At 37.2% G+C, this 24,912-nt stretch overlaps 1 protein-coding gene across 4 annotated transcripts in view; it reads left to right on the top strand.

The window, feature by feature from the left end:
• Scaf11 (SR-related CTD associated factor 11) overlaps positions 1 to 24,912 on the top strand; it is a 64,525-nt gene that overhangs the window by 12,501 nt on the left and 27,112 nt on the right. For 2 of the 4 annotated variants that reach the window (XM_008841314.3, XM_008841313.3), the window contains exons 2-4: positions 10,349 to 10,429; positions 14,319 to 14,476; positions 24,175 to 24,252. In XM_008841314.3, the coding sequence (XP_008839536.1) occupies positions 10,369 to 10,429; positions 14,319 to 14,476; positions 24,175 to 24,252 (297 nt within the window). In that variant the 5' untranslated portion in view covers positions 10,349 to 10,368. Of the gene's footprint in view, positions 1 to 10,348; positions 10,430 to 12,782; positions 12,881 to 14,318; positions 14,477 to 19,591; positions 19,761 to 24,174; positions 24,253 to 24,912 lie in introns of all 4 variants that reach the window. The other 2 variants (XM_029567453.1, XM_029567452.1) reach the window with 2 other exon arrangements.

Here is a 24,912-nt window from a genome sequence, read left to right on the forward strand (position 1 = left end):
CACCCCAAGTTGCCGGCACTACAAGTGCATCCCACCATACTTAGCCAGGAGTTTTTTTGGTTTTTTTTTTTTTTTGGTTTCGGGGGGCCAGTATGTGTATGAGTGTATTGCCTGCATGTATGTAAGTGCACCCATGGTGTGCAGTGCCCTCGGAGGTCAGAAGAGGGCGCTGGATTTCCCTGGAGTTACACATGGTTGTTAGCCACCATGTGGGTGCTGGGACTCGAACCTGGGTCCTCTGCTAGAGCAGTCAGTGCTCTTAACCACTGAGCCATCTCTCCAGACCCATATTAAAATACTTTAAAAAATAATTTTAGGGGCTAGGCATGTAGCTCGGTTGTTTGTCTACTGGGTTTGATCCACAACGCCACATAAACTGTACCCAGTTTATGGTGGCACACAACTATAATCTGTAATCACAGCATTCCAAAGATGGAAATATGAAGATCTGAAGTTTAAGGTCATCCTCAGCTACATGATGAGTTCAAGGCCAGCCTGTGATACATAGGCTCCTGTCTTAAGACAAGACAAGACAAGACAAGACAAGACAAAACCCAGACAAACAAAATCCAGTAGAAAAGGAGGCTTTTTTTTTTTTTTTTGGTCTTTTTGAGACAGGGTCTCCCTGTAACCCCAGCTGGCCTGGAACTCACAGAGATCTGCCTGCCTCTGCCTCCTGTGTGCTGGGATTAAAAGTGTGGGGGCTGGAAAGGGAGGCTTTACCAAACATGGAGCTCTGACACAATGCGTACCCATTGGTTAAGGGAGATAATTTGTCTTTTAATTGATGTGTCAAGATTATTTGTTACTTATATTTGGTACGAGTAATTGTATATAGTAACAATTATATTAACCTGACAGGTACGTGATCTGTTCTCTATTTCCTGCCCTTTTGTGTTATAAGTAATTTTAGCATTCCACTTTAAATTTAATGCCAAAAATTTGGAGGTAGTCTAATGTTCACCTATAGGTGAATAAATATAGTATATTTATAAAATGAGGTGAGATGCCTCAATAAAAAGGAATAAAGTAATGATAATGCATGGTATGGGTTAAACTAATCATGAAAGATATACATTTCAAAATCAGAACTAATGGATAAAGTTCTAGAAAGGCAAAACATTTATATAGAGGGAGAAGACCAATGGGGAGTGGGGAGAGGACGAGGGAGGAGGAGAGGGACATTGGTGTCTTCTTTCAGGGGATGCAGGGTAGGAAAGAAAACTAGGGAAACTGGGTGAGTACAAATCTTCATCAGGTATAGTTTATCTTTTAAGATGATAAAAATGTTTTTAAATTTGGTAGGGCTATATTCCCTTTTATTTTATATATTTTTTATTTGTTGGGCTTGCAAACATTCTTTTAAAATTCTTAAGGTTGCATATGAAGGATTAGGTTTCATCATGGCATTGTCTCATTTATATGTACCTTGTACTTCGTCCTCAGTCATCTCCCTTACTACCCGCCCCCCCAATTCCGTTTTTCCTTTCGGTTGGTTCCCTTCTCACAGATAACTTCCCCATTTGCTTTCTTATTGTATGTATTCTATTCCAGCACCGCATTTCCTACTTCCCTTGAGATCGCTTCACTTACGATCTTCTTTCTAGTTTTGTGACTTATGAACACACACATAGACACAAACACTTTTAAATTTACGTTCCATATATGAAGGAAAACATACTTCGTCTTTCCAAAACTAGTTTATGTTACTTAATATGATGATTTCCAGTTGCATCCATTTTCCTGAAAATGACATTTTCTTTTTCTTTATGGCTGCATAAAATTCCACTGTGTTTGTGTATCACATTTTCTTCATCTGTTTATGGACATCAAGACTGGTTCCATGTTTTCATTATTGTGAATGGTGTAGCTATAAACATGGATGTCCAAGTATATCTGTGCTTGCTGACCTGGAGTCCTTTGTATGTAGACCTAAGAGTGATGCTGCTGGCTCATATCACAGTGGTTTTCAGGAACCCATTTTTGTAGGAAGTTCTATTTTGGGGGAAAATCCCATGCTCATTTCCATAGTAGCTGCACATGTTGTAGTTCCAGCAACAATGAATCAGCGTTCCTCTTTTCCCAAGTGCTCACCTGCATTTATTTTCTCGTTGGAAGCTGTTCTCATTGGTATGAGATGGAATCTCAAAGCAGTTTTACTTTTTGCATTTTCTTGATTGCAAAGATGGTGAACACTTTTTTTCAAGTATCCATTGGCCATTGTGTTTCTTCCTTTGAGAACTGTCTGTTCAGCTCATTAGTCCATATTGTATGATTTGAGATGTTTTGGTGTTTAAGGTTTGCAGTTTTTTTCTGTATCCTTGATATTAATTCTCTGTGCGGTTGACAAAGATTTTTCCCCCATTCTAGAGGCACTCTTCATTCTAGTGATTATTTCCTTTTCTGTGCAGAAGCTTCTTAATTTCATGCAATACATTTATCAGTTTTGGGGACTAGTTCCTGTCCATTTCAGAAAAACTCTTGCCCATGCCTGTATCTTGAAATGTTTTACCTATATTTTTCCTATAGCAATTTCAAAGTTTCAGGTGTTAAGATCTTTAACCCATTTTGAGATAGTTTTGTGCAGGGTGAGAGATAGGGTTCTAGCTTGATTTTTTTTTTTCTTTTTTACATGTGGAATTTCAATTTCTCTAGTTCCATTTGTTGAAAAGCCTGTCTTTTCTTCATAGCAAAGACATGCTTCAAAAAAATTTTTTAAGGAAAGAAAATAATAATTTTTTGGGGGGGCCATAATTTTTGAACTTTAAGGAACTATTTTGTTTGGGGCTTATTTGATAGACCCTTAAGGACCTTGGGTTAATATCTGAGTTACTTGCGGACTGCTCTTTGAATTATCCTGTCATTTAGAATAGTTTGTTTTAGAAATGAATTCATTCAGCTTTCCTTTTCTCTCCTTTTCTTGCCAACATAGCTCATTGACATGCTTTCTTGTGTCCGCAAGTCAAATCACCTGTTACGAAGGTTGGTGACGTCATAGTGAACATAGCAGAAAGACTGACCGATTAGAGACTTCATTTGAAAAGGTAGTTCATAGTTTGTAATATTAACAGTACGACTACATTTAGTGTAGAATCTTAATAGCCCTTAGTCTCTAAAAGCTTTATATGATCTAGTTGGACGTTTCCAAAATTCAACTATTAGTGTATTTTTTTTTTCCCAGACAGGCTTTCATGTAGCCCAGATTGGTCTTGAACTTGCTATGTAGCTGAAGATGACCTTTTACTTAGATTTTCCCACCTGCACCTCCCAAGTGCTAAGATGATAGGTGTTCACTGCCATCTCTGGTTTATGTGGTTTTAGGGCTTCGTGCATGCTAGGCAAGCATTCCACTAGTAGAGTTGTATCACCAGCCCAATATATATTTTTTAAAAATATTTATTCACTTCGTTCATTTATAAATCACCTTTTCAGGGCTAGGGGAGTGGCTTAGTGGCAGAGTGTATGAATGTGTCAGACTTGGTTAAACCCAAAGCACACTCCCCTCCCCCCAAATCAAAACAAACTAAAACCAAAACAACAACATAAATTACCATCCCTACCTCTCCCCAGTAGCCTTTGTTGGCCTTGCACTGATGGTCCTCCCAGGGCAAAACCTCTCAGGTGCTGAGATTACAGACGTTCCACCAAATATGGCTCTTCTAAATTTTTAAATTAAAAAAAATTTTTTTAAACCTAAAGAACCCTGCAAACTGATTTGCTTCCCAAGTCTCTCCTGCCTCCCTATCTCTCCATGCTAGGCAGACGCTGCCATTAACCTGCATCCTAGCCCAGCAGCCTGGTATCTTACTAGTATTGGTTTAATTTTTCCTATTTTGAGGGAGGAGAATATTTGTGGTATGTTGTAATGAACAAGACTATTTTGATTTAGTTATTGTACTTTCAGATTATTTTTGTACTAAGGGCTTGAAAATCAACACAACAGTAATTTTAGAGATTTAGCATTCATTGCCATTGTGCTTAATGCAAAATATACTTACATAAATATTAGTTTAATATAGGTACTTAACTACTCTAAGGAGCTTATGCTCATATGAGTTATTGGATAATTCTCCTAGTCTGTTTTCTGCTACTATAATGAAATATGTGAAGCTGGGTACTTAAACAAAAGTTGTTTACTTAGCTCACGGTTGTAGAGGTTCAAAGACATGTACCACCACCTGGTCTGCTCTGCAGGTTTCTTAATTTCATGTAAAGTGGAGAGGTCTTCTTTACAGGTACTTGCCTATCTGTCCCTTATGCTATTTGTGGTCACTACAATAAGGTACTGTCTTGGAAGCAGAAACTGGTCCTTTAACTAGATACAAACCTATCAGGACCTTGACACTGGATTCCCTATGTCCTGTTCTGTGAGAAACAAATTTCTATTATTTATAAATTATCCAACCTTAGATACTTCGTTAAAGTAGCACGGGCAAAATAAGATAGGTTTGTTGGTTTATTTTTTGTCCTGCCTAGTTACCCCTATTTCCCTGTTTGAAGGTTGGTGGATAGGGAGGAATTACCATTTGGTTGCTAGTTGTCCCTTTTTGGTTAGAAGAGAAAGATCAAAGGAGTCCACAGCCAGATCTTCTATTTCCATTCTGCTCTCTAGAACGCCTTTTTTTCTCTTTGCCCTTTTGCTTGCCAGATGTTAGGGTATACTGCTCTTGATTCTAAGTGCTCCGACGGTCTCGTGATGCTTAGTTGTGAAATGAGTCTAACATCTCATTGTTCCTTTTGGTCCTTTTAGACATGAAGTTTTATCTTCTCAGTGTAAACTCAATGCTTCTCTTCAATTGACATAACAGGCATCAGGACTCACTGATGAAAAAGATTTAGGAGCTTTAGGTTTGACTTTATCTTTTAAGTTAGTGATGGCAAGAAAAAAAATGAACTGGAAATCATCATGTTAATTGAGGCAAGCCCTACTCAGACATTGGACATTTTTACTCTTATATGGATTTGGAAAAGAGAAAAATATAAGGAAAAGATGTAAAAATAGAGAGGGGGCCTATTAGGGAAGAGGACAGGCATCAGAGAAGATATGGAGGGAGATGAATATGATTGTAATGGGCGTTTTCATAAATTAGAATAAATGAAGGTTATATAACCAACACTTATATTTCCTTCTCCATATCTTATACATAATTTACTGAATTTGTTGGAGGACATATGTATTACTATTCTATGATTATTTCTCATCTGGAAAAATAGTGGTAGCACATATTCTATGATTCATCAGACTTTTAAAAAATCCATTTTTAGCTGGGTGTGGTGGCGCACACCTGTAATCCCAGCACTTGGGAGGCAGAGGCAGGTGGATCTCTGTGAGTTCAAGGCCAGCCTGGTCTACATAGTGAGTTCCAGGACAGCTGGGGCTAAAGGGAGACCCTGCTTCAAAAAGACAAAAAAAAAAAAAAAAAAAAAAAATCAAATTTTATTTTATTTGTATAAGTATTTTGCCTGAATGTATATAAGTGCACCATGTGCATGCAGTGCACAAAGAGGTTAGAAGAGGGTGTTGGAATTTCCTGGAACTAGAGTTATGGATGGTTGTTAGTTATCATTTGGGTGCTGGGAACCAAACACACATCCTTTGCAAGAGCAGCCAATGCTTTTTAACTGCTGAACCGTCTCTTCACTATGTGGGTACATAGAAGACATTCATTTATCTTTTTAAAAATAAAATGCTGCAATGTAGGTTGGAAAGTTGTCAAATAAGAGTTAACCTACCTGGGAGACAGCTATGGTAGATGTAGGTCCTCAGACTAGATAAAACTATCTACTGCAATGTCATTACAGCTCTTGGAATTCAGTAGAGTTGTTGAAAATTCTCATATCTCCCCCACACTCTCTCATACTGGGGATGAAACTCAGGGATTCTTATGTATAGGCAAAGACTACCTACAGGTTGGCCTTGCACTTTGTTGTGGATGGCAGGCTTGAATTTGATCCTTGTACCTCTGCCTCGGAAATATCTGAGATTACAGCCTGTGCAACCAAGCCCAGCATATGTTTTGTTTTGTTTTGTTTTTTATACTGGATCCGACCCAAGGCTTCACACGTTGTAGGTCCTCCTGCTCTACCATTGAGTGATTGCCTCTTGTTTTTAATCTCTGTATCTCTGCAGGTTGTGTTGTCTCGTATCTTTCAGTGCTGTAGCAGATACAAGAGAGATGGAAAACTCAGTATTGTGCAAGATCATCTTTGAAGATAGAAATTGGATTGGGCTTTGTTGGCAATAACTAGAAACCATTAGAAGAACAAACTGTGACGCTGCCAGTCCAAACAAAAAACATGTTAGTCTTGTCCACAGTTGCTCTGTCATGTTAATCTTTAAACATTTAAAAATCATTAAGGTAAAGTAGACATGGACTGTAGACATGAATGTTAGGTTTTTTAAATTTTTTTAATTAAAAATAATTTTTTTATGTGTATGCATGTATTGCCTGCATGTAGGTAAGTGCACTCACGCCATGCAATGCCCGAGAGGTCAGAAGAGGCTGTTGGATTCCCTGGGACTGGAGTTATAGACAGTTGTTAGCTGCCATGTGGGTGCTGGGATTTGAACTAGTGTTCTTAACTGCTGAGCCATCTCTCCAGCTTGGATGTTAGGTTTTAGAATGCCTCTAAAACATTTTTCAGTACTTTTTTTTCCTGATTTTCAAATTGACAGTTTATTGATCTGTTGTCAAATCCAGTCTTTACCTTTTAATTTCTTTTCTGCTATTGAGTCTATGTAATGCTTAAAATTTAGTTACTGCATTTTGGTTCCAAGAGACAGGGTCTCCCTGTACAGCTGTCCTGGAACTCACTACGTAGACCAGGCTGGCTTTGAACTCAGAGACCTGCCTGCATCTGCCTCCTGAATGCTGGGACTAAAGGCATGTGCCACCAAGTCCGACTGAAACTTTTTATACCTTATTTAATTTTTTCCATCCATTAAGTAATTCATGTAGCAGATTTACCCATTGCTCTTATGTATTTAATCTTGTTATTGGTATCTGTTGATTTGTCTTATTGTGTGCCCTACCCAGTATCGCGTATGTGACCTACAAAGGGTTTTTGATTTCAGAACCTCTGAGTTATTAAATGCCCCCCTCCTCCACATGCTCAAGGATAGACCTGGAATTTGTGAATAGCTTACCATTATTTTCTTAAACTCTTTCCTCTTCATTATGCTCATGGCATTGTCTAAATTCCTGGAGACACTGTTTTTCTGGTTCTTGGCCAGAAGACTTGGCTTTTATTTACTCTACTTTCTGTTATTATGTCAGTATCTATGTGGTATGTGACATCAACAAGGATGACCCGTGGTTTCTTCAGTCTGTGTAGATGATTCCTTTCTCCTTTTCACACTCTTGCTGCTCTCACTCTTGGTAGTTATGCCCACTACCACAGAATTGCATCGAGTGGCTTTTGGGACATGAGGAACAAGAAAAAAAGCAATTTTTTTCTTTCTCTTTCTGAATATTAAGAGTCTTCTTTCTGAGCCATGCATGGTGGTGCATCCCTCTAATCCCAGCACTCAGGATGCAGAGTCAGGTGTATTTCTGTGAGATTTGAGGCCAGTTTGGTTTACATAGTAAGTTCCAGGAGTTCCAGGCCAGCCAGGGCTATTGTATTCGTCACGTTTCTGTTGCTGTGATAGAAACAGTGACCCAAGCAATTTGTAGAAGGAAGTTTATTTGAGCTTACAGTTCCAGGGGAATTACAGTCTGTCATGGCAGGGGAGCATGGTGGCTGGAGGTGGCTGGAGCAGGAGCAGCAGAAGCTAAGCTCTCACATTATCAGGCAGACACAGTCGCAAGAGAGCGACTGGGGATCTGGCAAGGCTTAAAAGCTCTAAGCCCACCCCCAGTGACGTGCTTCCTCCAGGATAGCCACACCTTCTAAGACCTCCCAAAACAGCGCCATCATCTGGGGACAAAATGTCCAAATACTTGGAGGCTGTGGGGGACATTTTCATTCAAACCATCACAGCTATATAGGGAGACTCTATCTCAAAAATAAATACATAAATAAACAAATAAACAAATGAATAAATAAATAACGTGAAGGAGGAAAAGAAAAAAAATAAGGAAGAGAAAGACTTCTCAGTATCTGGACTGGCCAGAGTAATTACCTTCTAGAGAAGCTTGCGCTCAGTACCAGTGCCCTTTCTAGATCTTAAGGTCATCAAACTCAGGCCATTGATTTCTAGATAGGTAGGAAGAATAAATTGCCAGTGTGATATATCAGATCTGGTCTCTTCCCCTGCCCACTTGCTGTTGCGTTCAGAGTTTTAAAATTTCATTCAGTGGTATTAACAAAGTGGCATGTGTTAATTCCATTTTTACTCAGAACTGAAAGCCCTCTGGTCTCACTTTATATCTGTTTTAGAAATGACATTGCATCTTTAAAATTCTTTATGATCATAGTTTTAAATATGTTGTAATAATTACAATCCGTTTTCAACATATATGATTCTGCTCTATGTAATAGTACAAGTTCTATTGAAGAAAAGTTATAATAAGTAAAGAAGGTTGCAGGAAAATAAATTTTTCTTAGAGTAGTTTTCATGAACTCTAAATTTTCCATGATGATAATGCCTTCAGAATCATCTACAAAATTCTTGCCTAGAGTCTTCAACAGCAAATAAGTGCCAAAATAAACCTCAGTGGGAAGGATGCTACCTCTTTTTATGACTAATATCTTAGTGTCTGAAACTCTTATTTCAATGTTGTTTATTATTTGGGTTTGAGTGCACGTATGGAAGTCAGAGGACAACTGTCCTGAGTTGTTTCTCTCCTTCCACCATAGGTTCTGAGGATCAAACTCTGGACGTCAGCTTTGCACAGAAAGTGCCTTTAACTGCCTTTATCTGGCTGGCTGAACAGTTTATTTTTAAAAGATGAAAATGAGGGACCATCGTTCAGCAATTAAGAACACTGGCTGTTCCTGCAGAATACCTGGGTTCAAATTCCAGTACCCATTTGGCAGCCAACAACTGTCCATAACTCCAGTTCCAGGGGATGTGACAGTCTCTTCTGTCCCCTGTGGGCATTGCATGACACGGGTGCACTTAACAACATGCAGGCAATACACGTATGCACATAAAATAAAAATAATAAATATCTTTTTGAAGATGAAAATGAATAAAGAATAAAATATTTTCAAAGTGGAAGGTAAGCTAGAAAATCTCAGGGAGAGACTGTAGATTGATATGAAAAGGCACTATCATTGAAAATAGAATTCATGAGAACTGTTCTAAAAGAGACATTGATTTCCTGCATCCTTTTGGATTGTACTTATTTCTGTGTTATGGATTTTATCATTTAGCCTTTACTTTCTAATAGTTGTGTAAAGCTTCTTCTGTTAGTCACTTTCTTGTTACAGTGGCAAAATACCTGACAATAAACAATTGAAGGACAGGTTTATTCTGGTTTAGAATTGGAAGAACGGTTTCCATGGTGGGGAACGCACAGCAGGAGCAGGAGGCTAGCTGGTCACATTGCGTCTGTAGTCAGGAAGCACAGAAGGATGGATGCTATGCTCAGGTAGCTTTCTTTGTGTTCAGTCCTGCACCACGTCCCAGGGCATGCTGCTGCCACATTTAGGGTGTGTCTTCCCATTTCAGTTAACCTAATCTAGGTAATCCCTGATGGACATATCCAGAAATTGGTCTGCAAGGTGATTCTAGATCCTCTTAGTCAAGATAAACTACCACATTTCTTTTTCCGGTAGTTCTTTGTTTCTTGATTTTAAGTACTACAAAAGAGTATTGGAATTATTTGGCAGGTGAGATGGCTCATCAGGTAAAGGCACTTGCAGGACAATGTGACCAGGAGAATCTATGTAAAAGGTAGAAGGAGAGAACTGACTCCACAAAATTATTGTCTGACCTCTATACATGGGCCAAGGCATTAATGTTCCCCTCCCACCCTACGTCAGGCACTGACACAATAAATGAAATTAAGAGTAGTGGGTTATTATATACAAACTGATTGGTTTGGTTTATACTGTGTTCTTTTTTAAAAAAATACTATTTTTTTATTTTATGTGTATGAGTGCATAGCCTGCATGTATGTAAGTGCCCCCATGTTGTGCAATGCCCACAGAGGTGAGAAGAGGGTGTTGGACCCCTGGAACTGGAATTAGGATGGTTGTTAGCTGCCATGTGGGTGCTGGGAACTGAACCCATCCTCTGCAAGAGCAGCCCGTGCTCTTTGCTGCTGAGCCATCTCTCCAGCCCCTGTACTGTGTTCTTTTATGTGTAAAAAAATTTCTTACAGTTCAAAAATACTTTATAAATTAATATGATTGGGAGGTGGCAAGCATAAAAATTCTCTTTTGATTTATCCTATAGGAAACCCCTTCACACAGAGAATGAAGAAGAAATCTGGGTGTAACCCTCCCATGGGTGATCAGGAGTCTGAAGATATGGAAGGTAACTTTTCATTTTTTGTAAAGCTTGTATATAGAAAGACAAGCTTAGTGTCACAAAAATTTTTATTTGTATACTTTAAAATTTAAGTTTGTGTTATTTTTACATTCTGAAACTAAGGGTTGTGCACTTTTTTTTTTTTTTTGGTCTTTTGGAGATGGTCTCCCTGTAGCCCCAGCTGTCCTGGATTCACTATGGAGAACAGGCTGGCCTCAAATTCACAGAGATCTGCCTGCCTCTGCCTCCCGAGAGCTGGGATTAAAAGCATGCACCGCCACACCTGGCAGGATTGTGCACTTTTTCTTAAATTTTAATTTTGATTGATTACGCTTTTTTTGTTTTGTTTTTTTTTGGCCTTTTTGAGACAGGGTCTCCCTGTAGCCCTGGGTGGCCTGGATTCGCAAGTCCATGGTCATGTGTGGGTGAGGGCCAGAGGAGGATACTCTCTGGTGTTGTTCCTTAGGAACCTTCCACTTTTTTATTTGAGACAGGGTTGAGACTAGCCTGGGACTTTACTAGTTGGCTAGTTGGCTGTCCAGCAAGCCCCAATAAGCTTCCTGTCTGCCTCCCCAGTGCTGGAGTTACAAGCATGTACTACCATGCCAGCTTTTTTAATGTGTGTTCTGGAAACTGGCAAGCACTTTTCCGAGTTATCTCCCCAGTCCTCATTAAAAAATTTTTAAAATAAATTTTTTGAGAACTTCGTATGCTTTCCTCTCCCCTTCCCACTTGAATTCCTGACCTCTTTTTAAATTACTGTTACACACAGACACGTACACAGAAATACACACACACAACCCATGTCCATTTAGTGTTTCTCATATGCCCAATGTTTAGGGATGAACACTTGGGATTAGATCCCATTGCAGTGTTTTCCTCTGCCTCTAAAGCTAATCTTAGTGATCAGCAGAAGGGCCTGACAACACTGACTCATCCTACTCAATTTTTACATTATCCATTATTTTAGTTTTTGTTCTTGAAACACCAAAAATTAGATGACTTGTAGGGACAGTGTTAACGTGACTTTCTTTCCACTCCATCCATTTCGAAAAATACCTTGATGTGTCTCTATTGGTGACATACTCCAAGTTACTGTGTTTACATTTTACTCTTCAAAACCTTACAGATAGTTTTATTGGGTATATAATTCTGGATTGATAATTGATAGTTGTTTTTTTTTAAGCATTTGAAGATATAACTTAACCATTGTTTGATTTCTTGGTGTCTAGAAATCTCTTCTTGGTCCTGTTGTCGTTTTCTTTGTAAATGATCTGTCTTTTCTCAGTTTTTCACCATTTCAAATTAACTTTTTTTTTAGGCTAGCCATGGTTGTGCATGCTTTTAATCAAGCACTTGGGAGGCAGAGGCAAACAGATTTCTGTGAGTTTGAGACCAGCCTGGTCTTACTGGGCCAGTAAGTGCAACATAGACCCTATCGCAAAAAAAGACTAAAAACAGTTGTACCCATTTTTTTCAAGTACATGTGTGCCTTGGCACTTCTGTGTCCCAGTGTGCACGTGTGATCAGAGGACAACCTGGAGCAGTTGGTTCTCTCCTCCTACCACACATCCCATTACTCCGATCCAGTCTGTTAGGCTTGCTGGCTGTACTGGCCCTCTGCTTTCAAGACTTATACTAAGTCCCTGAGTTGCAGTTCTGCTCCATTGTTTCTAGGTGTGGATACTTTTCATTTCATCCTCTTTTACCATATGTGTGTTTCCTTTATATGTTGATTGGTTTTTTTTTTTTTTTCTTCCATGATTTAGTTTTGACAAAAGGCAACCCCCCCCCCCCATTTCATAACCAGCTCCTGAAATAGGCCCACTACAATCACTACAATTTATTTGGTCATGTCTGATGACTGGGAAGTTTTTGGTTTATGTTTATGTTTAAGGCTGCTGTAAAGCTGGGATCAACATACAATAAATACTTGCACAAGGGAAGTAGCAGGTCTATCTTGATGTAATCAACCCCCAAGTGATGGAGAGGTGTCTAGGGTCTTTTATTTCTTTCTGAGACAGGGTCTCACTATGTTATATAGCCCTGACTGGCCTGGAACTCACTGTATAGCCCAGGCTAACCTTGAATTCATAATCCTCCTGCCTCAGACTCTGAAGTGCTAGGATTATAGGCATGTACCACTATACCTACCTGGTTTGTGTTTTTAATCATTTCCTGTCATTAATTCTTTATTTCTTTTTGTATTTTCTTCTGAACTTTATTTAATAGTATGTTAATACTTTGCTTCGGCCTCATGTATGAAAAAAATCTTTCACAATTAACTCCATTTCTATCTCCTAAAATATAGTGAGTGTCCACAAATTTGTTTTAGTTCAGAAGTATTCTTTTCTTCTAGGTCTAATCTGCTTTTTAGTCATTCTGTATGGTATTTGAAAGTTCTGATATTTGAATCCAGTGGATTTCTAAATTTGTTTCTGCTGATTCTCAGTCAAGGTGGGTTATTTTCTTAGGTTTGGGAATATTTGTTTGTGAGTTCATATTTGATAAGTTTAATCTATAGAATCTTGAGTGCCCAATTCAGGTTATTCTTTACAGAATTTGTGTTTGATTTATCCTGGACACATGCTGGAACTGTGGTAGCTCTCTTTGAGTGTCCTGGCTTAGTACTGACTTCTCAGTGTTACCCTTAGTTCCTCTATTTGGGAAGACTTAATCTGCAGATCTGACACTAGTGTGGACGCTTGTGCCTCCCAGCTCACTGTATATTGTTTCCATTCCTTGTTTTTTCTTTTTGTGTTGGATTTTCACAGTTCCCATTATTTGCTTAGGAGCCAGTGTAAGTTGGTTACATTTATTGTTAGGAATTTAAGTTATTACAAATCCTATAGAGACAAATTTGACAGTGTCTTAGTCATATAAATTTATATGTAATTCCATTTTTAGGAATTGATTCTGTAGATACACTTTTTAAAATGTGAAGTCATTGGGTTGGGAATTTAAGTTCAGTGGTAGTGTACCTGCCTAACATTTGTAAAGCTCTGGGTTCCATCCTCACACTGTGGGGGAAAAAAGTAAAGTAAAAATTCATTGAAGCATTGTTCGCCATAACCAAATGAATGTCCGTTAATACCTTCTTCTCAAAAGCAGATTAGTTGAGTATAGTATTCTAATATTTGTGTGAAGAAGGAAATGTGGCAGAACATACATTAGATTCACCTTGACTTCTTGGCTCACCCCTGTGATCTCAACACCTGGCAGGCTGAAGTAGGAAGATCTTGAGTTTGAGGCTAGTCTACCTATTGAGATCCTGTCTTAACTGGGGGAGGGAGGAGAAGGAGTTGCTTTTTTATGCGTTAAAAAAAACGGAGTAACAAAAGAAACTTGAGTTACTGTTGGATAGCTAGGAGTCGTGGGAGGTAGAGTCAGGTAGATCTCTGAAATTGAGGCCAGCCTGGTCTACGTAGCAAGTTCCACTAGGGCTACAGGAAGACCTTGTCTCAAAAAGACAAAAAAGAAAATAAAAAAGAGTTATATGGAAGGGAAATGGATGGATGGTTGAGTAGATTTGATAGGCTTGTCACTGTAGTCATTTTTACTTACACATTTTGAACCAGGCAGGTATTTTAAAATTTAATCAAAATTCATTTCAGCTCTCCCTTCCCCTATATAAGAAAGTTGGCTGAGAATGTATCTAAATGGTAGGGTATGTACAAGGTTGTTATGTACAAGTTTGGGTTAAATTCCTAGGATCCCCTACCCTCCCCATAAACACACACACGCATACACGCACACACACATACACACTTAACATGCAGGGGCTGCTGATTGATGTTTGTCATTTTGGAGGGCCTTTAGAGTATATAGCATTGCTATAAACAAGTCATTGGTTCTGGAAACCTTGAAAGCATACATGACTATTTTTTTTTTACAGGTGAAGAAAACAGAAATAATACTCACACCACTGGCCTATTGTATAGTGAAGCAGACAGATGTCCAATATGTCTTAATTACCTGTTAGGGAAGGAAGTTGGTTTTCCAGAAAGTTGTAATCATGTCTTCTGTATAACCTGTATTCTTAAATGGGCAGAGGTAAGTTCAAGAATAAGTATTAACCATAGTTGACAAATTACTGCATTCAATGTCCAATCATGATTTTATTTCACTTAAAGAGTTGATACTGCCTTTCATAAGTTATTTCATAGTAATGTGTTTTCCCACTATTTTAGGCAAATTTCCCTGTTTAAATTCTTTCCCCATATTTCCTTCTAATGCTCTTTTGCCCAGCTTTTCATTCTTTTTTAATGTTTAAAGTATATATGTTTAAAAAAAACTTCCAGGAAGAATGGATCAAACCACTTCCTGACTCTTGGACTCTTGTAGGACATTATCTTTGTACTACTATTAACATCTGTTTGCTTTTTGCTTTATGTTTCTTGGAATTTTCACACAGGCTAATTGACTTCTTTATAGCAACTTAGGGAATAACCAAAGTAAATTTCATTACTTTAAAGCTGCAGGTCTTGTATGTTATGTTCTGTAATTTGACCCAGATCTTAACAGCTTAATGGTTCTTTTTAATTCAATGTGAACTAACTTGAGAGTCTTCAGAGATTTTACTGAAATTCTTCATAGAGTATAAATAATTAAGAAACAGGGTATTTGGGGCTTTGATTGTATTATGTTGAATCAGTTTGGGCCAGAAGCACTGAAGCACATATTAATCATAAACTCTATTGTTATAAATTATGAAATCAAAAGTTTAGTGTTTTTCATAACAATCACGTCTTTTCTGGCTTAGTATTTTGTCAGTGTGTAAAAATAGGTACATCTCAAAAATGTTACCATTTAGAGGGCTGTAGAGATGACTCAGTGGTTAAGAGCACAGACTGCTCTTGCAGAGGACCCAAGTTCAATTCCCAGCACCCACATGACAACTAACAGTCATCCTTAACTCCAGTTCCAGGGGATCCCATTTCTTCTTCTAACCTCCATAGGCATTTCACGACACGGGTGCACTTATCCATGCAGACAATACCCTCGTACACCTTAAAAAAAATTAACATTTAGCTGCATTCAGATTTCTCATTGTTTTTGATCCACAGTACTACAAAAATAGCAAAAGCCAAATTTTTCCGTGTCCTTAAGTACTTTGAAAATTAATTGGATTAGGGTTTTCAGAATTGCCTTTTACTTGTGTGTTCCTTTGTACTGTAGAAAGAACTGGTGTAATATATAGTGAAGGCTGTCTTTCTGGCTAACTTCTGCAAGAGATTCGTTATGCTGGTTAAATTCATATGTGTATAGGAGCTGATTTAATTCACATTAGAACCTAAGCTAGTCATGGCAAGAAGGGACTAAGAAAATGTATCTTGAGAAAAGTAGTTTGTGTAAAGTATGTTGAGTTTCGTGCACCTGGGCTAGCTTTGTGATCTGTGTGTTGTCTGTTTATTTTGAGCGGGGAGTGGGTGAAAAACCTGTTAGTGCTTGTGTTGAAGGTTTCAGTTCAGTCTTTTTCCTGATTGCATAATTAAGAACTTTGAACTAAATAATGGGTGTGTTTTTCTAAGACAGGATGTATAGATGTGATTTTGATTCTCCTTCCTTTACCACCTCAGGTGCGTCTTTCAGTGTAGCCATAAGCTTCATCATGTTGTATGTTTGAGGTGTCTCTGGGGTATCGAGAAATCAAACTGCTAGACTCTGGTCTGTACACGTATTTAATTCTACTAAACAACAGTAAACTTAACAATTTTTTATTGTTCATTTGTTTTTATTTTATGTGTATGAGTGTTATGTCTGCATTTGTGTAAGTGCACCCGTGTCATGCAGTGCCTACAGAGGTCGGAAGAGGGGGTTGGACCTCCTGGAACTAGAGTTATGGACAGTTGTTAGCTGCCATGCTCTTAACCACTGAGCCATCTCTCTGGTCCAAACTTAGCTATATTTTTAAGCCTTGTAGACTATTTTGAAGTTGGAAATACTTGACAACATATATAAAATACTCAACACTTTTCTCACGTGTAGTATTTTCCTTGTTTATTTTATATTTTATGTGTATGAGTGTATTGCCTGCCTGTATGTAAGTGCACCTGTGTTGTGCAATGCCCATGGAGGTCAGAAGAGGGTGTTGGATACCCTGGAACTAGAGTTACAGGTGGTTGTTAGCCATCATGTGGGAACCAAACCTGGGTCCTCTTCAAATGCAGTCAGTGCTCTTAACCACTGAGTTGTTCCAGCTCCTTGTTTTGTTTTGTTTTGTTTTGTTTTGTTTTGTTTTGTTTTAAAAGAACTGTTTGATTTTCTGTGCTGAGCGTGGTGGTGTTCCCTCTCCCCAGTCATTTGTGCATCCTTGGAGTGCACCCAGCATAGCTCCTGCACCTCAGTGCAGGGTATCTACACTCCCACAGCACTTTGTTGCCCCTTTGTGTCATATGCTATGCTTCTTTATGTGTCTGTTCTCCACTCTGGAGTAAAGGGTACTTGAAGGGGTCTGACTATCTGATGCTCCATGGTGGCCAGCACTGTGCTTGGCACACTGCAATCCCCATAAACCTCACCAAGCCAGTGAGATATTGGAAAGGGTCTTCCACAAGACTAAGTGCTCTTAATGGCTGAGCTGTCTGTCCAGCCCAGCTTAAGGAGTTTATCTTATGCATATTTACAAGCAAAGACACAATTTTCACTTTATAGAGTTTTGAACATAACAGAAGTTTAGCCTTGATTATCTGGGCTCTCACATTTAAAATATTTAGAAAGGGGAAGCCTAGAAAGTCTGATGTGCCATTAGAAGTAGTAATAACTAATCATATTTATAATTCTCTACAGACAAGGTACCCCACCATACAGTGGTTAAGAAGATAGGATTTTTCTTGGCACAGTTACCAAGAAGTAGTTAAAATTTTGCCTTTTAAAGTGTTTAGGTTTGTGCTGGGCATGGTGGTGCATGCCTTTAATCCCAGCACTTGGGAGGGAGAGGCAGGTGGATCTCTTGTGAGTTCGAGGCCAGCCTGGTCTCCACAGCCTGTATTAGGCCAGCTGGGGTTACAGGGAGACCCTGTCTCAAAAAGACTAAAACAAAAAAGAGTTAAGGTTTGATAACTTAGAAACATTATAGGTTTAAAGCATTAAGGGACTGGAGAGATGGCTCAGCAGTTAAGAACACTGGATGCTCCTGCGGAGGATCCAGGTTTGGTTCCCAGCAACCATGTGGTGACTAAGTCTGGAACTCCACTTTGAGGGGATCTGATGCCCTCTTCTGGCCTCCCTGGGTTTTGCATACATGTGGTGCACAAACAGGTAACAAACGCATACACATAAAATATAAATAACTAATAATAACAAGCAGACAAAACATTCAAGCACATAAAATATAAATAACTAAATAAAAACAGGTTTAGAGTATATAATAGTTCTATGTTTTTTGTTGTTTTTATTTATTTTGTGCTGACGATTGAACCTGAAGCTTCATACATGCTAAGCACATTTTCTACCACTGAGCTATACCCTACCTAGCCTTACTGTACTAAAAAGACTTGCAAGTATATACAGTATGTGTAATTAGTATATTCTTGATAACTACTGAGGTTCTTTCCCTTTATAATTTATGTATTTTTCCTTTCAAGATTTACTAAAATGTAATCAGTTTCCCTGAATGAGCAAATTATCCTCAACTCAGTTTTTTCTTTTTAAAAAAATATTTTATTTTTACTTTATATATATGAGTGTATTTCCCGCATGTGTGTAGGTGCACCTTTGTCATGCAGTGCCTGCGGAGGTCAGAAGAGGGTATTGGATCTCCCAGAACTGAAGTTATGGACGATTGTTAGCTGCCATGTGGGTGCTGAGAACTGAACCTGGGTCCTCTGCAAGCGCAGTCAGTGTTCTTAACCAATGAGCCATCTTTCCAGCCCTCAGTTTTTTATTTCTATGAAATGCTGACAGCTTCGGTTTGAGGAAGTAAGGTTAATGAAATAAAAATTGGACAGTGGGCAAAGGTGCTGTGCTCTCATGAGACTAGAAATGAAGAATCTTACAAGGTGACATACAGTTCTTGAACAATGCTCAATACAAACAGGTGAAGAATATGTTTTAACATTGATTAATCTAACAAAAAAGCAAGATGTGAGTAGTTGACTTATGTTTTAACTACTGATAGATTTATACATATTCTTTCATTCAGAAAGTGGAAATTTTCACATCATTCTGGTGATTAGATGGTTTTTTCGAAGTTTTTTCTGGTTTTTTTTTTTCAACCAGTTTTTCTTCAAATATTAGGTCTTAAAAAAATTATAAAAGTAGCACAAACCTCTGTTAACACAGTGCTCTTTGAACAATAATTAATTAAAGCATAATATGTAAAATAGGTGATCAGGGCTTTCTATTTTTATCCTTCAAGTAGGGTAGGGAGATACTTCTGACTCCTCCATGACTTGAATTATTGATAATTTTTTTTAGACCCACTGCTGCTTTTTATCTTGTGAACTAATCCTGTCCTTGGGTAGAACAATGAGTGTTTTTTGCAATGTGAGTACTCATTACCTAAAGAATATATATAAGTACCTTGATTTAATATCCTATTCACCAGTCAGGTAAATTGATATATCATTTTGTATAGCCCAGTGTGTCAGAATATTTAAATAATTTATACAGGTATTTTACTGAGTTTTCTGTTTATATACTAGGAAAAGAAAACCTTACCCAATAGATACGGAGGACATTAAGATAAAATGTAGTTTTATCTAGTTTTAGAATGAATCTTGGAGACCAGGAAAAAAATCCCATCTGGATGGATAGATTGAACACTTTGTTACTATTAATTTTACTGATAGCTGTTTGTATGGATATACTGAAAGCTGGTGTAAAGAACCAAAGTTTTGTTACTGTACATTGACAAAGACTGTTTTGAAAGATAGATGTGGTAGGGGACATGAAGCCCAACTACAGGTCTTTGGAGATCCATGGCTAGCTGTCTTGGAAAGGGTAGATGCTGATCAACAGTTTAAGATAAACACCAACCTCTAATGGTATGCATTCCTAAGTCATCTCTTATTTTTGAACTGCAGTTTTGTACATAATACGCTTTATTTCTTAGTTACAGAGATAGATGTTCTAGATACCAATGAATAGGAAAACCTACCTATAAGCGTTAGGTATTGAGATTTAGTCTTAAACACTTACCCTTAACACTTGCTTCTCTCTCTCTAGGAGGGGCTATCTGTAGGCAGCCTTTGTGATTGAGGATAGAGCAGCATCAGGAAGCAAGAAATATTAGAAACCAAGAATCCTGAATTCCCAAATAAGGAAGGTTTCCTGTTCTTACATTTAAATATGGGTTTTTCTGAGCTGGGAATTTACAACGCGACAGACTACTAGGGTATGTTTTACTGAAATCATTAGGAAAGATGATTTTTTTTTTTCTCTCAAAATTGCCTCCTTAACTCAATATAACTGCAGTACAGAGCATTTGCTATAAAATATGTGCTCTGTTTCTAATATGCTTTACTCTGTACAACAGTGAGCAATTTCTCCTTAATTTTGTAGCTGTATCATAAAGTTGAATGGTATTCTTAGATATGTTGATTATAAAACTAATTAGATATTTTAGAAATTATTGAAAGTCACATTGAACGGGTGAATAATTGAGGGTATTTTGTTGTATGACAGGAAATCAGATTGGTAAACATAGTTTTCATATAGTGAAAGCGATAGTCTTTAAAAATTGAAATCACTTTAAAAAGTATAGTTAAAAGATTTCTGTATTAGCTTTAAATATGAGCTTTTAAAACTTTTCAGCCTAGAAGTTTAGTTTGAAAATTTTATTTTGAAAACCAAAGTGTCTCTTTAGGGTGTTCTGTGTAGCTGTCTGCTACTTGGAAAGATGAGAATCCTTTGGGGATGCCTTTAAAATTAGGCCAGTCTGAGCCATTAAAAAAAAAGCCTGCTCATAAAGTTTCTCTATTAAATCTATGTAATTATCACATGGTGTATGACTTGATGCTTTGATATATATTAATGAACTTTCATTTGTGAAGAAGCATACTTATCCTACAGGGTGCATTAATATTTTTATTTATTTTAGGTGTATATTTATTTGTGTATATTTATTTTAGGTGTATATATTTTGTGCTCTTAACTACTGAGCTATCTCTCTAGCCTAGATCTTAATATTTTTAAACGTGTTTTGATTTTTTTTTCATTGAATTCTTTAATTATACTTTTATGGGTACTATGAAAACTTAGAATAACTGAATTTCTTTTCTAGTTCTTCTCTGAAATGCCCTACTTTTTTTTTTTTTAAAGATCATAAGTGGGTATCATTGTTTCTTAGCCTCAGCAAAGGTATTTTACTTACCTTTTTTAGCTTGTTTGCTGATTTAAGCTTTTTATACCTGAGGAAGAGAACTTATTTTTTCCCTTTGTGGTCAAGCCATTTTATTCAGAGGCTTGTGGGTGGGGAGGGGCAGGCAAGGTCCACCATCAGATGTCCTCTGCAGGGCAGCTCTCTCATCACTAAAAGCAGAATGAACTCATTTTTAAGAGTTTTTTTCCCCCATTTGCTAAGCATGTGTCAAAGCGAATTAAGATTTTTTTTATGTTAACTAAATTATCTTTATGAAAGTTAAATTTGTACAGATTATAATACATAGTAGTAGTTTCTGATTACTGTTTTTTCCTTTTGTTTTGCTATAGCAGTGGAACTAGTTACTCAGATGAAAGTAGACAGATTCAGAGCAGTTATTCATAAGGAAAAAAAAGAATGAAAATCCTGTCTAGGACCCAAATATTTGAAACAGATCAAAATGGAATGACTAAGTTTAAAACCATGTCATTTTAAAAGCTATAAAGGAAAGAGTGGTATTTCACTGATGTCAGCAGAGGAAATTTGAAAGGAAAGAATGAGATTGTATAATTTGAGTAATTAACTGATTTAATATATGGTAAAATTTCTTTGGGTCTTTGTTTTATAAATGTATTCAACAGAATAATTCCCATCATGGGGATTGGAATTCCAAGAAAAATCTTTCAATCATGTTTCTTACTTTCATTTATATCATATTGTAGATTGTCTTTTTGTTAATTAACCTAGGTTTTTGTTAGTGTAAACTGGTTGATGTTGCTTAGACCTTAGTATATCCTACATATTCTTTGAAGAATTGTTTTCTCAGTTTATTCAGGTAAAAAACTTAGGGCTAAATTCTGATATTCCTATCTTTATAAATGAAGTAATTGAGGCATAGAGAATCTTTGTAACTTTTTAAATTTAGACAAAAGACAAAATATGAAGCTGAGTGTGGTGGCGCACGCCTTTAATCCCAGCACTCGAGAGGCAGAGGCAGGTAGATCTCTGTGATCTTGAGGCCAGGCTGGTCTACATAGTGAGTTCTAGGTCAACTGGGGCTACTGGGAGACTGACTCAAAAAGACCCTCCCACAAACACAAAAAGACCAAATATGAAAGCAAATAGCAAATACAGAGACTCTACACATCTTCATTTTCAACAAACATTGAAAGAAACACATCTTCGTTTATTACTGTTTAATCTTTTTATGAATGTTTCCTAAATTACCTTTAAAATATAAATAAAAATGTTTGAAAGCTTGGGGAAAAATGGAAAGCCCTGGACAGATTTTACTTTTAGGTTTTTTTTGGTCTTTTTGAGACAGGGTCTCCTTGTAGCCCCAGCTGTCCTGGAAATCACTATGTAGACCAGGCTGGCCTCGAACTCACAAAGATCCGCCAGCCTCTGCCTCCGGGATTAAAGGCGGGATTGAAGTGCCTGGATTAAAGGCGTGCGCCACCATGCCCTGCTAGATATTTTTAATATAAATGTAATAATATAACCTAGCTAAAGAAATTTCATAGTTTATGTGAATTGTTAAACAATCACGTAGTTATGATTTCCAGTTCATCGATCTAGAATTGTTGTTTGTAATGAATTATTAAAAAGATGTGAGTGCTGGGTGTGGTAGCCCACGCCTTTAATTCCAGCACTGGGGAGTCAGAGGCAGGAGGATCTCTGTGAGTTCCAGGACAGCTGGGTCTACAGGGAGACCCTGTCTCAAAAAGACCCCCCCCCCCAAAAAAAAAAAAAGATGTGAGCTACGTTGCTGCTTGTAGTAGAGCAAGTTTTCAGTAGAATTTTAAGGCCTTGTTTAGGTAAGTTGAGCTATCTTTTCTTTGTCAGAACCAATTTATCATAGTAAAGTCACATTCCTCAGTTCAGCCTGGTGAAGTATTTGCATATCAAAGCCTAATTTCCATATTATTTCTGCCAGAAAATCACATTTCACTAGAGTGGTAGAAAGTAGCTTACTTTATATTTTAGCTGCATTCTGATGGCTCCATGAGTATTGTGAAAGCATGTTAACTCTATGATTAAGGACTACACTTAATCTGTTCTGCTTGTACTCATGTAAGCCTATGTAGATATGGGCAAAAGTCAACACAATTTTCCAATAAGGAATAATGTAAATGAGTTATCTCAATTTCATTACTTTTTGATCTTCTGAACAATTACTATTAAATTGTTAAAAACTTCTTTTACTTAAATAACTATAGATATTGATACTGTGTTTTAGTGTTTTCATAGTAGATTGTGGTCTTTGCTCCTATCCTAGTAGAAAACACATTCATCTGCTAACAACCATCAGTAACTCCAGTTACAGGGGAATTTGACACCTTCTTCTGACTTCCCTGAGTATTACATGACATAAGTGCACTTACCTACATGCAGGCATTATACTCATACACATAAAATAAAAATAAATTAAAAAACAAAACAAAACATCTTTTATTCAGTTTGAAAAAAAGACTGGTAACCTAATTAAAAAAGGTATGATTAAACACTTTTTTAAAAAGAAACTTTTGAGTACACTTTTAAAAAAAATAAGAAAACATTGCTTAACCCTCAATATCTTAAAGGAAATTGGATAGCTGCAAAAGAATGCGTAAGAATCCCATCTCTGAAGGCCTTATCTAGGTTACCAGGGAAAGGTGGAAGAATGTTTTTTCTTTTTTTTCTTTTCCCCCCGAGATATGGGGTCTTCCTGTAGCCCCAGCTGGCCTAGAACTCATTATGTAGACCAGGCTGGTCTCATATAGACCTGCCTGCCTCTTTCTTCCAAGTGCTAGGATTAAAAACCACCATACCCAATTCTTCATTTTTTTTTGGGGGGGGGGGGTCTTTTTGAGACAGCTCTCCCTGTAGCCCCAGCTGGCCTGGAACTCGTTATGTAGACGAGTTTGTCCTGGAACTCACAGAGATCCCCATGCCTCTGCCTCCCAAGTGCTAGGATTAAAGGTGTGTGCTACCACACCTGGCCTCTTCCATATTTTTAAAATACTTATTGGCATAATTACTAGCACAATTCAGAATAATTAATTTGGGGAAAATGTTAAGTCACACAATATTAAAATGTATAAATGACTTGCCTAAGACATTCTTTTTATAGCTAATTTATAACTGCACAAGTTTAGCATTACAGTCAACTTTACAGGACAGCAGCTTTCATTATGCACATAGTTTTCAGTGGAGCAATAGATCTTAATGGGATCTTAATAGTGGAGATTTTATCTTTCATGTTCATTGTATTCCCATTAGCTAATATTAAGTAAATATTGGAATTAAGGTATTTGTTGTCTTGTGGTGTGATACAGTCTGAGACTATTTCATCTCCTTTATCTTTGAAAAAAATGTATTTCTATGATAGTGGAAAGTTATAGATGTATTTAGTATAGTTTGATCTAAAGATAATTTGTAAATATATAATTTGTTAATCATTTTTCAGACACTGGCTTCATGTCCTATTGACCGAAAACCTTTTCAGGCTGTACTTAAGTTTAGTGCATTGGAAGGTTGTGTTAAGGTAAGTCTTTGATTTTATTTGAGTTTATGAACTATGTAATGTTCACTGAGGTTACTTTTAGTTATTCTATATTTGAAAATGTTTACCTTTAGGTTCAATATGTGATCTTGCTCCTCTTCATCATGACAAGCTCATACCTTCCAACAAGGGTACTAAAGTATAAAGCTTTTTCCTTTCCCTTCTGAAGAGGGCATGTCCACAGTGGTACAAATATTATTAAGGTCAGATACTTGAAGTTTCATCTAATTCTAACATTTTCAAAACAGCATGAGCATTTTTTAGTTGAATAGCACTTTGAATAAATGTGTTTGCATTTGGAAATTTTTTTGAAATTTCATTGAAAAGGTGTTTAAAACAAAGTATTGAATTCAAAGATTAACTTTCGTAAAACTTAAGTTCAAAATATTTGAAAGCTGTTTTTATGAAAAGCATAAATTTGAGATTAGCCATTAAAATTACACATAAAATGACATGCTTTGTCATGTAAGTTTATTATGAGTCTTGGTTATGATTTTTATTGATGGTTTTAGTTTGTTAAAAAGAAGAGAACTGGAAACATTCCTGACTTAATGAGTAAAATAGGACAGGACAGTGGTACATAAGTAAAATATATGAGAACTCTAATAAATATTTGAGTAAATGATGAACAGCTTTCAAATA

The sequence above is a fragment of the Nannospalax galili genome, unplaced genomic scaffold (assembly GCF_000622305.1).
Source record: "Nannospalax galili isolate Female #2095 unplaced genomic scaffold, S.galili_v1.0 scaffold841, whole genome shotgun sequence".
NCBI classification, from domain to species: Eukaryota; Metazoa; Chordata; class Mammalia; order Rodentia; family Spalacidae; genus Nannospalax; species Nannospalax galili.